This window comes from Choloepus didactylus, chromosome 10 (assembly GCF_015220235.1).
Source record: "Choloepus didactylus isolate mChoDid1 chromosome 10, mChoDid1.pri, whole genome shotgun sequence".
NCBI classification, from domain to species: Eukaryota; Metazoa; Chordata; class Mammalia; order Pilosa; family Megalonychidae; genus Choloepus; species Choloepus didactylus.
The window spans coordinates 24834066-24849328 of NC_051316.1; the positions used below are offsets into that span (position 1 = coordinate 24834066).

Sequence of the window (15263 nt, forward strand, 5' to 3'; positions counted from 1 at the left end):
GGCATGAGTCCATTCTATAGAACCAAGTAACCTCTTGGAAAGAAGCAGAAAAATTAAAAACACTAGGAAATCTGAGCATTTTTGGGAGACACTCCCTCATTGAAAAGAGGCTACTGAATTCTGCAGAGCCTGAAAAGTGTATAGTTCAGGGGTCATTCTACATTTTGACATACTTGGTAGACAAAAATGGCCACTGAAGGTTGCTGACAACACTGAAAACAGGCTTGGTTTATTCCAGGTTGTCTCATCCAGTAACCTGGACTCTACAGTGGGCACCCGAAGACCCAGAAGCTTTAAAAGGTACCTAGGAGGATCAGAGCAGATGAGGGTTTCCCATTGGCATCACTACTCTATGTCTGTTTGGGAGCCTCTCCTCCCATGTGCCATCATCAGGAATTTTAGACAAACTACGATTTTAAAAAGTTACATGTACAGCCAAGCTATAGGCATATTTTGCATAGATGCTATTAAGTTTGTCTTGTCCACAACACTCAAGATGCATGATACATGTGCAGGGTCATTTGTTAAAAATCAAAAAAAAACAGTAGTATAAAAATAGAATGTCTAGTGGCCCTAATATATCTAAAAGCTTTTAGGAAGGACAGATAAATTGAACTTAGCATCTTATGGCCAGAAACAAAAATTTCCCTGTACATTCATACAAGATTATAAAAATCTGATTTGCAAGCCCCCTTGTTGTTACTTAAACAACTCAGTCTACTACCTGGGAACACTGGCTATTTCCATCAGTCTCCAAACCTTTGAATAAAATATGACATTGGACAAAAAAATATGATTTTATGTTACTGTAGAATTGGACATCAGCATCACGTGAATGTTACTGAGCCAGCTCGATAAAGGCTCACTTAGAGTAACAGTAATTCTAAGAAGAAAAGACTAATTTCACAAGCAAATTGTAGAATCAAAGCCCAGCATGGCTTATTTAAAGACAGTTTTTCATTTTGGGGTTCTTTGTCTGGATAAATTTGGGGTACAAAGTTTGTTAGCACCTTCTTGAGAAGAAAAAAATGAAGTTCAATATCATAGCATGTTCTAATATTAGAATGTGCAGTCAGATTTCAGAAATCTTACTTTTGTGTAAGAAATATAAGTTAACTTGTGATTTTAGGAAATATTTTATTATTGAGGGAAACAAAATCAGCTAATCTCATCAATCCAACCCGATTTTTAAGAACTTTACATTTCTCTTTAATGACATCAATTTTCTTCAGAAGGTATGTGAATAAATGTCTGTGTTTTATTCCTTAAAATCTATCAGTTTTTGTTGAACTGCAGCCCAGTAGCCTTGATTCATGAAAGCAATTACATAACTATGTAGCTTACGTGGTATGACTGTGTAACTGTGAAAACCTTGTGGCTCACACTCCCTTTATCCAGTGTATGGACAGATGAGTAGAAAAATGGGGACAAAAACTTAATGAAAAATAGGGTGGGATGGGGGGATGGAATGTTTTAGGATTTCTCTTTTACTTTTATTTTTATTTCTTTTGGAATAAGGAAAATGTTCAAAAATTGATTCTGGTGATGAATCCACAACTATCTGATGGTACTGTGAATAATTGATTGTACACTGTGGATGACTGTAAGGTATGTGAATATACCTCAATAAAACCGTTTTTAAAAAAGAATCTATCCGTTTTGAAAAATCACATGTATTTTATGTGCCTTTGTATAAAATCACATATATTTTACATTCCTTTGTATAAAAAGTATATTACATCAGTGTGGGCATTTCAATCAATGTATTATCTGGAGCCCACATTCAGATTTCAAAATAGGAAATACGAGTAGATATTTCAAAAATAAACTCTGGGGGAATTTAATCCTATGCCGAGTGATGAGACTAACCCATTACTCTCTCTACACTAACACAGCTCTCTCATTCCCAGCTCATGGAAAACACTAACAAAAATGTGGCAACTAGACCAGAAGTAATGGTTTCCAGAGACCCCCTTGGCCCTGTCTTTCCGATTTTGATTCTGCGTGTCCCTGGAAACACATGGACGACCTCCTCTGATTCTCTGACCCATCGTTCTCAATATCCCTCATAAACCTCCTTCTTCTACTTATTGCAATTATTTTTCAAAGAAATATTGTTTTAGTTGATAAATTAACAGAAAACATAAAATAAATGCATACATAAATGAGATGCATAAGTAAAAACAGAAATATATACAGCATAACACACAAAACGTGGAATGTGAATAAGTAAATGAATAAATAAATAAATGGATAAATAAATAATTGCTGTGTGTTGAACAGGTGAAGTACATCAAAATCATAAAATACTATACATTTCAAAATATGTGGCTTTAGGAGGTTTGCAAAGTGGCTAAAATTCATATATGTACACAGTCCAAAATTATTTATACACTATTCATTTATCACCTGTCTGAACCAGCATATAAAGATCAGCTATTATGTATAAAGTTCTTGGCAGTAGCTGTGATATTTGGGACATTTCTAATTCTTAATTAAAGCTCTGGAAGCTCAGTGACTTCTGGGCAAAATAAGCAACTGGATGTAAGACAGACCACTTGCTTTCAAACCTCTAAATATCATACCACAGACCAAGGAAATTTCAACCATATAATCTTGTAGTCAAACATGATTTTCATCACTAGATCATGCACAGAATTTTCAAAAAAGCTAAAACTACTCTATATGAGAAATTGTCATCATCATCTTGCACATTTTATACCTATCACATTTTATAATTAGTCTAAACTGAAGTGAATTAATATGTTCACCAGCATTTATTTACAAAGCGAAAGGAAACACTACAAATGCTATTAGGTTGTTTTTTTAATAGGAAACACACACAGATCATAGCCTCCAGAAGAAATATTGATAAATTGTGCTATCTAAATCATGCTTTAGAAATGGGTATGAAATTAAATAGCGATGTAATATATTTAGTGAAACACATTAAATGCAATGGAGTAGCAGCAACTACACACAAAAAAAACTCATCAGCTGTCACTCTCTTACAAAAATTAATTAAAATATGTAAAGAAGGTATCCCTGACATAGAAGATAAACTTCGCACAACCATTTCATAATGAGGACTTATTGTATTTCACGTTATTAATTTTTAAAAATTGAACGTAATGGGAATAAATTAATCTTATCCCTAGGTATTTTTCTTTCAATTATTTATAAATTTTCCAGTGCCACACTACTGACAGCAACGGAGGCCAATTTAAAGAAATCATATGGGGATTCAATTCATGCAAATCAGAAACACAACACACAAGCTCCTTGGGCACCCTTGGACTAATTAAATATGCTGCTCATTTAGTTTTTAACTTCTTTTAGCAACCACTGAAAGAGTTAGATGTTAAGCTAATATAAGGGTAACCACCAGACCAAAAATGGTTAAATTGATACTTTAATTACTACTTGAAATCTGATTTCAATGACAATATTTTCTACTGGGGTGCTGGAAATGATCATGAATGATGCTTTGAGGGTCAATGCCAAGCTGCAAAATGCCTCTTCGTGTAAAGGAACATGAAGGGGGACAATTAATGAATCTTATCTCTCACCCCAAGCTCACTGAAATTTTTACTTGTATCTTACTCTCCTTTACTGCTACTTACTAGGTACCTGGATTTGATTTTTAAGTGACACAGTAAAATTCAAGCTATACTTATTTTCTGATTTGGGAATTATTATATAAAGGGAAAGAACTGCTTAATTCAGTAGAAATATCTTCAGTACTTACAGCAATACATTAACTTACAGTTAACATGGAATTATTCAGTATAGTTAATCTTTCATAGAAAAATTAATCTACCCCTAAAAAAAGGTAGCACAGCATGTGAATTTCAAGAGTATTAATTGATTTAATCCACTGGGCAATCATTTGTGCAACAGAAAAAGTAATAAATTCAACAAGTCTCAAGTGGGATAGATGGATTAATGCATCGCCAAACAGTAAGCCATTCGCTCCTTTCCAGCTGATAATATGGGAATCCTTACTTTTTCCTCCGGGTCTCTTCCCACACCAAGTTGTGGGTCAGTAATCATTTTGCCATCATGACCTTTGCATCTTCACTCACATAGATGCTATGCGGTGGTCTGTTGCATTTTCTACTGATGGCTTGGGCATTGGCTCATTTATTTGTTGGTTTAGTTCTTCTCAATCATTTCCCCTCGCTGGACTAAAACCAATAAGTAATGATAAAAGTGGAAATAATCTATAGCCTCCTAATTCCCTTCTGCTTTGGATCTCCTTTACGAGCATCTGCTGCCAATCAGCTGGGAGGAGAAAATGTCACTGCAAAATAAAAGCAAGTAATTTATAATAAACAAGCAGAAAGCTAGCAACTGATAACATGATGAACCTGCTTCCTTCAATTTTGTGAAGACACAATATAACTAAATTGTGACCTATAGGAATGGAAATTAAGAATGAAAATAATTCTCGGTGAAGGAGAGTCACAATGGATTAACAAGAAGACAAGAACAAGACTCACCATCTCTTCGGTTAAGCCTTGCAAACCCCGGACCGTGGCTGCGGGACAGCTCCGAGGAGCTGCTGAAGGAGGCTTGAGGCAAAGCAGATGCCAGCGGCTCATCGCAATTGTCTGCCAGGGAAAAATATCCACATTCAGGTTCAGACACGAAGTAAAGCTTTTATTTCTTCTTTCTTGCATTCCTTCCTTTAATTAATGGGCTAGGAAAGTACTAGAACATAATTCAGAGGGTTACTAGGCAATGTTTACCAACAGGGTCTTCATTTCTTTTGTGGTGCATAGGCAAGAGGGGAGAGAGCTCTGATTTGTAGCATTTTCCATTCCTTGTGACATACATATCCTACCACAGCTAATTTCAAGCCATCGATGTGACGTTCTGAACGCATATCACACCATTTCCACCATGCAGATGTGACACATGTAAATAACCTCAAGAGTATATAGATAATAGTAACACATCATAGAATAACCTGTAAGTGATGAGTTTTGAGGATTTAATCTTCATTTTTAATATAATTGCTTTTTAATTGTAAATTTATATAATTTGATTTTGAAAAATGGCTGTGTTTTTTTGTGTTTTTTTGTTTTGTTTTGTTTTATTAAATTCAGTTTTATTGAAGTACATTCGCACACCATACAATCATCTATGGTATACAATCCACTGTCCACAGTATGATAACATAGTTATGCGTTCATCAGAAAAATGGCTGTGTTTTAACAACTGACTTGCAAAATTCATGGAAAGCTAATGCTCAGCTCTCAAAATGGTACAGACTTGGCCCCAAGACACTATTGCTCAATGGGGAAGCACTAGGCATATTTCCTTCACAGTAAGGAAGAAGTAGGCATTGCTGCTTCTATTGAATACTGCGAGAAAATTTTTAAAACTTAAAGGCACCAGAAATTGGAAAAACAAAAATCAACTGACAACACTCCTAGTTGAAATGATTGTGTTGGTAGAAAACCCAAAAGTAAATGGCTAGCTATAAGCTCAGTATACAAAAACTGACTGCATTTCTAAACTCTATAGTTAGAAAATAAATTAAATAGCAGGAAAATCAAAAAGTAACCAAACATATAAGCACTTAAGAATAAGCCTCACAAAATTGTGAAAGACATATTTATCGGGATGATTATAAAAGTTTTATTAAGAACCATTAAAGTAAAATTACATAAATGCTGAGAGTCAAATACTTGCAGATAGAAAACAATTTTTTTTTTTTTTTTTGCTTTTTAAATTTTTTTATTGCAGTAACATACGTATACCATGCTATTTGCTATTTTAAACATTTTAAGTGTGCTATTCAGTGGCACTAAGTACATTTACAATGTTGTGCTACTACCTCCACCATCTGTTACCAAAGCATTTTCATCATCCAAAACAGAAACTCTGCACCCATTAAGCAATAACTCCCTATACGCCTTCATCCCAGCCCCTCGTAACCTCTAATCTACCATTTCTATGAATTTACTTAGTCTAGATTTCTAAGTGGAATCATTCAATATTTGTCTTCTTGTGTTGCGTTATTTCACTGAGCATGCCTGTGCATTGCTTACCAATATAAATTTGAGATATTTTTTATCAATCGTTGCAAATATCTAGAAATATTGTTTATGTTCTTCAGTACTTCAAAACAACCACAGCTAAATTCGCCATTAAATCATGTTACATAATGTGCTGATAATTAAGAACATTTACAATTTCTAATAATTGATAACTGCATGTCAATATATTTGGTTTTCTTTGGACTCCTATGTATATTATTTTATGCATGTACAAGCATTCCTCTGAGAAGAAGCTCACAGGCTTCAGCAAACTGCCCAAGGGGTCCTCGGCACAAGAAAGGGTTAAAAAGCCCCCATCGAGGGTGTATGCATTGAAAGTTCTAGAAAGTTCTAGACCCTTGAGTACTTCATGGGACATTATTAGCATTTCAGAAAAATTCCAGAAGGAGGTTACCTACAGTTCACAGTGGATTGTGTTAACTCCAGTGTTACCACAGCAACTTCTCCTATGCAATATAATATCCAGTAGCCCTGAGCCTGCATCATTCCCACTGTATGTGGAAGGTCCAAGAACCTGATCAACCTCCTCAAAATGACACAGCTGGATGCAACAAAGACAAAGAGACAAGTAAGGAGGATCTTCATTATTGTTTTAACATGGAAGCCCTCTCCAACCTCAGCCCAGAACCTCCTCTTTAAGAATCTGCCCAGACAGCTCTCCCACCTCCACCACCAACTTTCTCCTTCAGTCCACTCTTCCCAAACTTTTCTCACCACACCGCACTGAGGTCTCTCCGTACTGGGCTGGAGGCTTCCTAAGGACAGGGGGTGGGGTCTGATGCATTCAGAGCTTCCTAAACTTCAGTTTTCTATCTGTAAAATAGGAATAATAATAATATGCACCTAATAGGGTTGCTGTGAAGATTAAATGTCTTTGCTGTTATTACTTTTGTTATGGTGAAAACAAGTCATCACATATTAATTTTCCTCAAAATAGTCTGTAAGGACATTTGCCTTACAGAAAGATACAGAAGGTAGTGCTAAAAATTCCAAACCATACTGTCACACTTTCCTTAAAAGAAGACATGGGAATGTTAGTCTTTAAAAAATAAGAAGCAATACTGTTGTGATGTAATCTTTCCTTTTTAGAAACAACTTTGTAAACGTTTAAAAAAACATAATTTTCTTTATACCCCTTAGAGTTTTACAATCAGTTGTTCTGATTTACTCCAAACAATCAAATCTGAGAATGCACATGGTCAAAACTAAGGTGGCCACATCTTTTAAGGTACTTGGTCAGGGTATATGGACAGTATTTTCAGTGTCCTAAATTACTTCTTTATCTTAGAAGGCAAAGGTATAGATGCCACCCAAAATCTCCATTAAATAGCTGTTTTCAATCGGAAATGCTCATATTTTATACTAAGATTCCTGGAGGGGAAATTGGTAAGACTCAATTTAATTTTCTTTTTCTGGCATCATTATATCATATTTCAGTGTCACTAAAAGAATGTTATTATCATCAAATTATTCTGATAAATAATATTTATATTCAAAAAACAGATGAATCCTGACATGCTTCAAAGCCTCAAGGATTATTCACAGATAATTGTTTTTAGCAAGTGAAACAGCAAAAAACAATTGTAAGAAAACAACTATTTATCACTTAGGGGCAAAAAAACAAGCCAAGCAGAAACAATAAGCTCATAAGAATTAATATAGGAAGACAGAGAATACTATAATTAGATAGGCTAAAGTAGCTTTTTTTCTCTTCATAATAATCACTCATATTCATAAGAAACGATTCTATGAAATAATCTCAATTGTGAAATGCACTTATGCCTTCTGAAGTTCAAGCGTACTCAAGGTTAGGTTCTTAGAGAGGCTTAAGAAATCTAAAGGAAAAGAGATAATCCACTGCCATGTATTTTAGAGAAAAAACAAATGCTCCACAATTGTTCATGATTTGTGCATGATTCAGATCAGATTACTAGAGACATCTTTGCATGCATTTTTATATAATAAATGCACATTTAGGATATACTCAAATCTTGTTTCAAGATGTGTAGCTATAGTAATACCATTTTAACCAATAGCCTAATGTTTGACCTGCCTACAGAGCAACACGAGGCTGAGATTATTTTAAAAAATTACAAAAGAAATTCCAGTTTTTGTTTTTTAAAAATGCTATGCATATTTATTTTTCCAGGTGAAATCTTAGAAATTCGGCACTTCCCACAGCTGGGGAAAATATTATTGGCTTAAGTGCTCCTGATCTAAGTAAGACAATCCAAGTGGTTTCCAACACCCTGACCTCCTGATAAAACTACTTAATCCACTACTACCACCACCACCACCACCACCACCACCCAAATTCCAGAGAGACTTCCCCGATTAACTATGGCCCATTGGTAAGGCACTTGTGCAATTTCTTTAGCACACTAGAATTCAGTTTACACATTATTGTATATGAATGGTATCTTTTCAGTATGCAAATCTTCTGAACTACATTTGTTTTTCCACCCTCAATACATCTACCTATTCTCTGGAAGGAAAAAGAGAGAGAAGCATGAACTTCCCTGGAGGCTGATGTCTGGCCCTACTTGTTCTCTCCAAGTGGAGAGTCCAGGTGTTGGTATTCAAATCCCACACCCATAAAAGTGCTCCCCTCAGTCTCTGGACCTGGGAGAACACGATGGAATTCTGAGTCCAGAACATCTGGACTCTGGAGAACCTGAGGATATCTGGAAATCACTTCCTTATTCATAAGAGTCAGGTCTGGAAATAGTCTGGGCCTCCAATACCCACTGTTCCTGGAGATGCAGTGTAGGGGGTTCAATACTGTCCCTAAAAATGAGACATTCAAGTCCCAACCCCTGGGTGTGAATGCAACCTTATTTGGAGGAAGGATCCTTGCAATTATAACTAAGTTAAGGCTCCTGAGATGAGATCATTCTGGATTAAGGGTGGGTCCTAAATCCAATGACAGGTATCCTTATAAGAGAACGGAGGAGGGGGATTTGGCAGACAGACACACAGAGGTGAAGGTGCTGTGAAGGTGGAGGCAGAGACTGAAGGGAGGCATCTACCAGCCAAGGAGCACCTGGAGCCACGAGAAGCTGAAAGAGTCTTTGGAAGTCTCCAACCCTGCTGACACCTGGATTTCAGACTTCTGGCCTCCAGAACCCTCAGGGAATCAATTTCCATTGTTTTAAGCCACCCAGTTTGCGGTAATTTGTTATAGCAGCCACAGGAAACTAATACACACCACAGGCCTCTGAGAACCTTGTGAACATCAGGGGCCAGCTTCCCACCTCTCCCAAAGTGTGTGGTAATGCCACCTGCCTGGGGTTCTGCAGATTCACAACCCATGGCTTTGCTAGTTTTTACCCCCATTCTGAACGTGGCCAAGTGTTCGGGGGCAATGGCCCATTTCCAACCTCTAGATACACACACAGTGGGAATGAGATGATGACACCCCAAAACCTACAGGTAAGACATGCTGGTGCCACATGGGTAATTAATTCTCCAGCCTCATCCCAGCCACCCCACACCTTGTCCCTATCTGCAACAACACCGAGCAGATTTATGGGCAGCTTAAACCATGCGCTTGAACATCTCTATCAAACCTTAATGACTAATTCTGTGATCATCAAGGCCTGGGCTGATAGGACATAGGGGAAAGAGAGCAGAGGTGATTTCTGATTTCTGGCTTAATGTCTCTTCCAACAAATGATGCATTCAAGTAATAAAACATGGTTCTTTCCTTGCCAGAACAAATGCAGAAAGGGTACATTTTTCCAAGTTCTGGGATCATATATTTATGTCACACACGGATTTACGCCCAGCCATTAGCAAAGTCCACTTCTGTTTTTACTTCCAGGCTTCCTTTCATATGGTAACATATGTACTGAATTATTTCATAGGTTTGGTTTACGTACATTGTATTAAGTCAGAGCATTCAGTAGACAGATCTGCGTCTGATGTTGCCTGTAAAACTGTTCCACAGTGCTTAAGGATTCATGCTTCCTTGTATCCACATGGTAGCATGCATATCTAAAGAATAGTTTGCCTTTAATTTTAGGGCTGCAACACAGTAAATTAATGCCCATTAATTGGAACTGTCATCGGGTTACATTAGAGATCAACTTAAAATACTCATTGTTCTCATAATTAAATTAGCACCTCAAATTCTCCACAGGGGAGTTGGGTCAAACTAGTACTGTTTCCCTCCTTATATCCCAACATTTGTGAAATGCCTTACACATTTTCAAGAAAAATTCAAATTATATAATAGTGTGTTGCAAATGCTGAAATATTGAAGGCAGAGGCAATTTAGTTGGGTATGTACTTGCTAATAAAAAAGCCTCCTGCCCAGTGATCTGGTTTTGAATTTCTAGAAATTCAGTGACTCAAATATACCAAATCAGTTGTTTAAAGGCTTCCTCTGCCCTTTATAACCATCTAATTTCACTTAAAAACAAATAAAGGTTTGACTTAATTAACTTAGCTGATAAAGCACATAAAACTTAACCTTTTAGATGTTGGGATTTTTCACCAAGTTATATGCCCAGGAGTCTACTTCTGAAACTCAGCACTTGCCCTGGAGTGGCAACACAAAGAATCAAGTCCAATCCATCATTGGTTTTTAAATCATGCAAAACTGTGTGACCCTTGGAGGAATCAAAACTCTGGAGGGAGAACTGCACCAGCTGCTCTCACTGACTGTCCTGCTTGGGTGTCCTAAGAAGATAAGGAGGTAGAACTGTTTGAAACGCAATTTATACTTAATTCCCTTTCTATATATTACTGCATAATAACTGAAAACTGCTAACACTACTTTTTTTCTTTTTTTATGCATTTTTATTGTGAACTTTAACATATATTCATAACAGTGATAACTTTCAAAGTATGATTTCACAAGTAGCTAGAGAGCAAATTTCAAAGAATGTCATGGGTCACAGTTCCACAACTTCTCCCTTTTCATTATTGTAAAATATAATATACATACAAAAAAGTGTTAACTTTCGATGTACAGCTCAACAAGCAGTTATACAGGAATTTCAAAAACTGTATGGGTTACAGTTCCACAGTTTCAGTTCTTTCCTTATTTTGAAATATAGGGTATATACAGAAAGGTGAAGACTTTCAAAGCATGATTCAATGAATAGCTATAGAGCAAATTTCAAAGGATGTTATAGGTTACAGTTCCAACATGTCATTTACCTCCTTCCAGCTATTCAAACACCCCAGCAACTAAAGAAAAAATATACATATAAAGTTTCAGTATTCACAGACCTTTGTTAAATCTTATCTTTTTTGTGGCTACCACTTCCTCTTAATCTCTTTCTCCATCTTCAGGGGTAAAAAACCCTAGAATGGACATGAAAGGGTTTAGATGGACCTTTCTATTTAAAGGACAGTTTCTTCTAATATTCCATGTGTCTTTAAACACTTACAGAATTCAACAAAAAGTTTTACTGTACTATCACATTTGATCCATAAATGTTATAACAATTGTTGGATTTTTACAACAATACCTGGGTTACACAATGATTTTTTTTTTCATTATCTTTGGAAGAACATTTTGACATTTTGGTAATTTGAGCATTTTCTTTGGGAAGAATTTAAAGCAACTTAAGAAAAATAACTATATATATATATTCCAAAGCGAAAGACTCACCGCTTTAGGCCAAATGAGTAAACAGAATAAATGTCATTTCAAAGAAATATGTATTTGGTGTCTCAAATAAGCAAAAGATTTGTTTGTTTTTCCTATCCCAAGCTGTTTTTAACATCTTCTTTTTGAATCTGATGTTCTATAATTCCAATATAAAGTATTGTGGTAGGTGTGGATCTTTTTCTTGATACTACCAGGGAATTAGTAGGGCTCTTGAACCTAAGGATTGGTTATTTTTTTCAGTTCTGAGAAATATTGATAGATTATCTCTTAAGTATTTCCCTTTTCCCCATTGTATTACCTCCCTCTAGAACTCAGGAAGGAAGGAAAGATGGAGAGAAGAAGAAAAGAAAAGGGACTGGAGGGAAGGAGGGAGGAATGGAGGAAGAATCTAAATTGTGAAACAAAATGGGTAAACAGATTTTTAATGGTCAGTCAGACAAGCTTTACCATCACTCTCTTCACCTTCTCACTTAGCCTGTCTTGCTAATTTCCATCTCTTTGTCCCTCTGCAGTGCATGCTGGTTATTTATTTCAGATTAGTCTTCCAATTCGCTGAGTCACTCTTCACTTGTGTCTGATCTGCTCTATCAACATCCACTGAAGTCTTTATTTCAGTGATTCAACTGTCATTTCTAGATACTGTTTTTTGGCATTTCTACTTGAGCAGTTTGCTATTCTCTTATCCTTCCCCAATAAAGATTTATATCTTTATTTCATTAGACAGATGTTAACATTTTATTTTCTAAATCTATTTTCAATATTGACACTAATTTTGATTCTGATTCTGTAGTATATTATTTCTGCTGATTCTCCATCATTGTAGACTGTTTCCTCAGGCGTTTTGAGTTTTTATTGTTATTGCGAATGAGCATTTCCTGGAAATGAATCTGTGAGTCTACAAGATAATGCATCAGTCCTTGGAGGGTTAGTGTTTGCTTCTATCAGATGCCTCCCAAGTCAAGACTACTTAAAATATTCAGCTTGTGATTTGGGGGTACCACACACTGATTATAAATCTTGGTCAATCTGAACTTACAGTTAGAAATTCACTACAAAGATATTTTTTGCTTTGTTTGTTTGTTTTATCCTCAGTTCCTACGTAGAGAAAAATTCAAGTCCAGAAACATCCCCACAGACACCCTTTGCAGGATATGTCTTCTCCTAAGTCAGCTCTAGGGATACTGCCTTTCTGAGGTGCTGGTTTTAAGTAGAGGGCTCTGCCTTTTGGTGCAGGCCCCAAATTTTGTATTACAAATTAAAACCCAGCCCTCAGGTCATAGAGGGTGTACTGGTTTGTATATACTATGTCCCCCAGAAAAAGTCATGTTCTTTGAGGTAATTTGTGGGGGCAGACATATTAGTGTGGATTAAGTTGGAAAATTTGGATTAGGCTGTTTCCATGAAGATGCACCCCACCCAACTGTGGGTAGTAACTCTGACTGGATAATTTTCATGGAGGTGTGCCCCCACCATTCAGTGTGGGCCTTGATTAGTTTACTAGAGCACTATATAAGCTCAGACAGAAGGAGAGAGCTTGCTACAGCCAAGAGGGACACTTTGAAGAACGCACAGAAGCTGACAGAGTAGCTGCAGATGAGAGACAAATATTTGAAGATGGCCGTTGAAAGCAGACTCTTGCTCCAGAGAAGCTAATAGAGGACAAATGTCCCAAGAGCAACTGAAAGAGACATTCTGAAGAAGAGCTATGGCCTAGAGAGGAATGCCCTGGGAGAAAGCCACTTTGAAGCCAGAATTTGGAGCAAACGCCAGCCACATGCCTTCTCAGCTAACAGAGCTTTTCTGGATGCCATTGGCCATCCTCCAGTGAAGGTACCCGATTGCTGATGTCTTACCTTGGACACTTTATGGCCTTAAAACTGTAACAGTGGAAACAAATAAACCCTCTTCGTAAAAGCCAATCTATCTCTGGTATTTTGCATTCTGGCAGCATTAGCAAACTAGAACAGAGGGTATGTGTGTATCTTCACTTACTTGTCGTGCTTTCCATCTCTTTGTCTGTAGGTATTGCACTTTTAGAGAATCCTTCAATTTAATCTTCTTGTGCAGTAATTCAATCCAGTTGAATCAATTCTGCTCTTTGGGTTATCTATTGAGGATATTATACCAAAAATAATGTTTTCAATTCTCAAATTTGGTTTTTGCCCCGATTTTTTTTGTTTTGGGGCTCCATATTCAGTTGCTTCTCTATGAGAATAGCAATTGGCTTAATTTTAAAATTCTTGACACTATTATTTCAGACCATTGGGTTTCAGTTTGACTGTCCCTTGAGCTTTCGGCTTCTTTTTCATAGGACATGTCTTCCAAAAATATTTGGTGACTCCTCAATGTATGCTCATCTTTGGATTAGATATTTCTCTTTACGCACTCTGTGAATGCCATCTGTAACTGGCTGCTTGTTGGCGTTTCGGGGACGGTGGGTGTGCCTATGGCTTGCTCAATTATCCTGGGGTCTCCAGTTGCCCAAGATATTCTCCAGCCTTTTTGGATCAAGTGTCTACACACAGCTCGTACCTGAAAACAAGCTCTTCTGTAACTTGCCATCTGGTCAATGGGCTGGGAGGGTAGACATGGAGACCTTCACAAAGCAGCCTCTTGGTTTTGGCTCTTTGTCTCTGATTTTCCCTAAAATCTTTCAATTTCCTAGCACCCACTCCTTTGTAACATCCCATCTTTTGTATAATTCTCTGGGTTGTAGGTTTGGGGTTGTAGTCTCTTCTTCCTGCAATCATTCCATTTTCAAATGTTCTGTATATTCCTCAGATGAATTTATCAGTCAACAAATAATGAACAAAAATTTATTGTGCACTACCTATATTTTAATAATTGAATAAGCAGGTAAATTACCATTATTTGATAAATCTAATATTTAAATTTTCATGTAAGAAAATAAACATGCGAGAGACTTCATAATTCATTTCATTAATGTTATACCAACCAAAATTTATATTATTAAATGATTGCATTCACACTGGTGCTCAATATAGGTAAAAGCATACATTTTTCTTTCTTTCTCAAGTATAAATTTATCATGCCTATATTTGTCATACTGCAAAATAAGTAATATTTTTTGTCCAAAGAATAAATCTGGCCAGACAGATTTGAGCAAATTAGTTGCAGAAATAGAAAATATGAACATTGTAGAAATAGAAAAATTGAAAATTTATACAGTTTCCAAGGAAGAATTGAGGTTTTCCAGGTCCCATAGGTTTCAGGAAAGCTGCCTCTCACACCTGACAGCTTACTCAATGACTCAGGTCAACCTCGGGCACTTTTCTTTTCAGTTCAGTCACAACAATTTTTAACATTGCAAAGATCAAGGACTGAGTTGAAAGTAAAAGATCAGGTGATTAGGGGTTGTCTTTTGGAAACAGTCTATGATTGAGATTTATATACTAGATTATAAAGATAACCACTGTCCCATAGATTTTATAGGTTGTGAACTTTCCTCCTTGCTCACTTAGGAGCTTAGCTAAAGTTTTCCGAATGTTTAGAGACTTGGCTCAAAAAATATGAGCTCATGGCCACAGTGCAGTGTCATTTGTATAATGTTA

The 15263-nt window shown here is 36.5% G+C and overlaps 1 protein-coding gene across 1 annotated transcript in view; it reads right to left on the minus strand.

Annotated features, from left to right (window-relative positions):
- Window positions 1–15263, minus strand: part of LOC119504721 (contactin-associated protein-like 3) — a 228022-nt gene that overhangs the window by 191744 nt on the left and 21015 nt on the right. The window contains exon 2 of the mRNA XM_037797178.1: window positions 4503–4613. Coding sequence (XP_037653106.1) covers window positions 4503–4613 — 111 coding nt within the window. The remainder of the gene's footprint in view (window positions 1–4502; window positions 4614–15263) is intronic.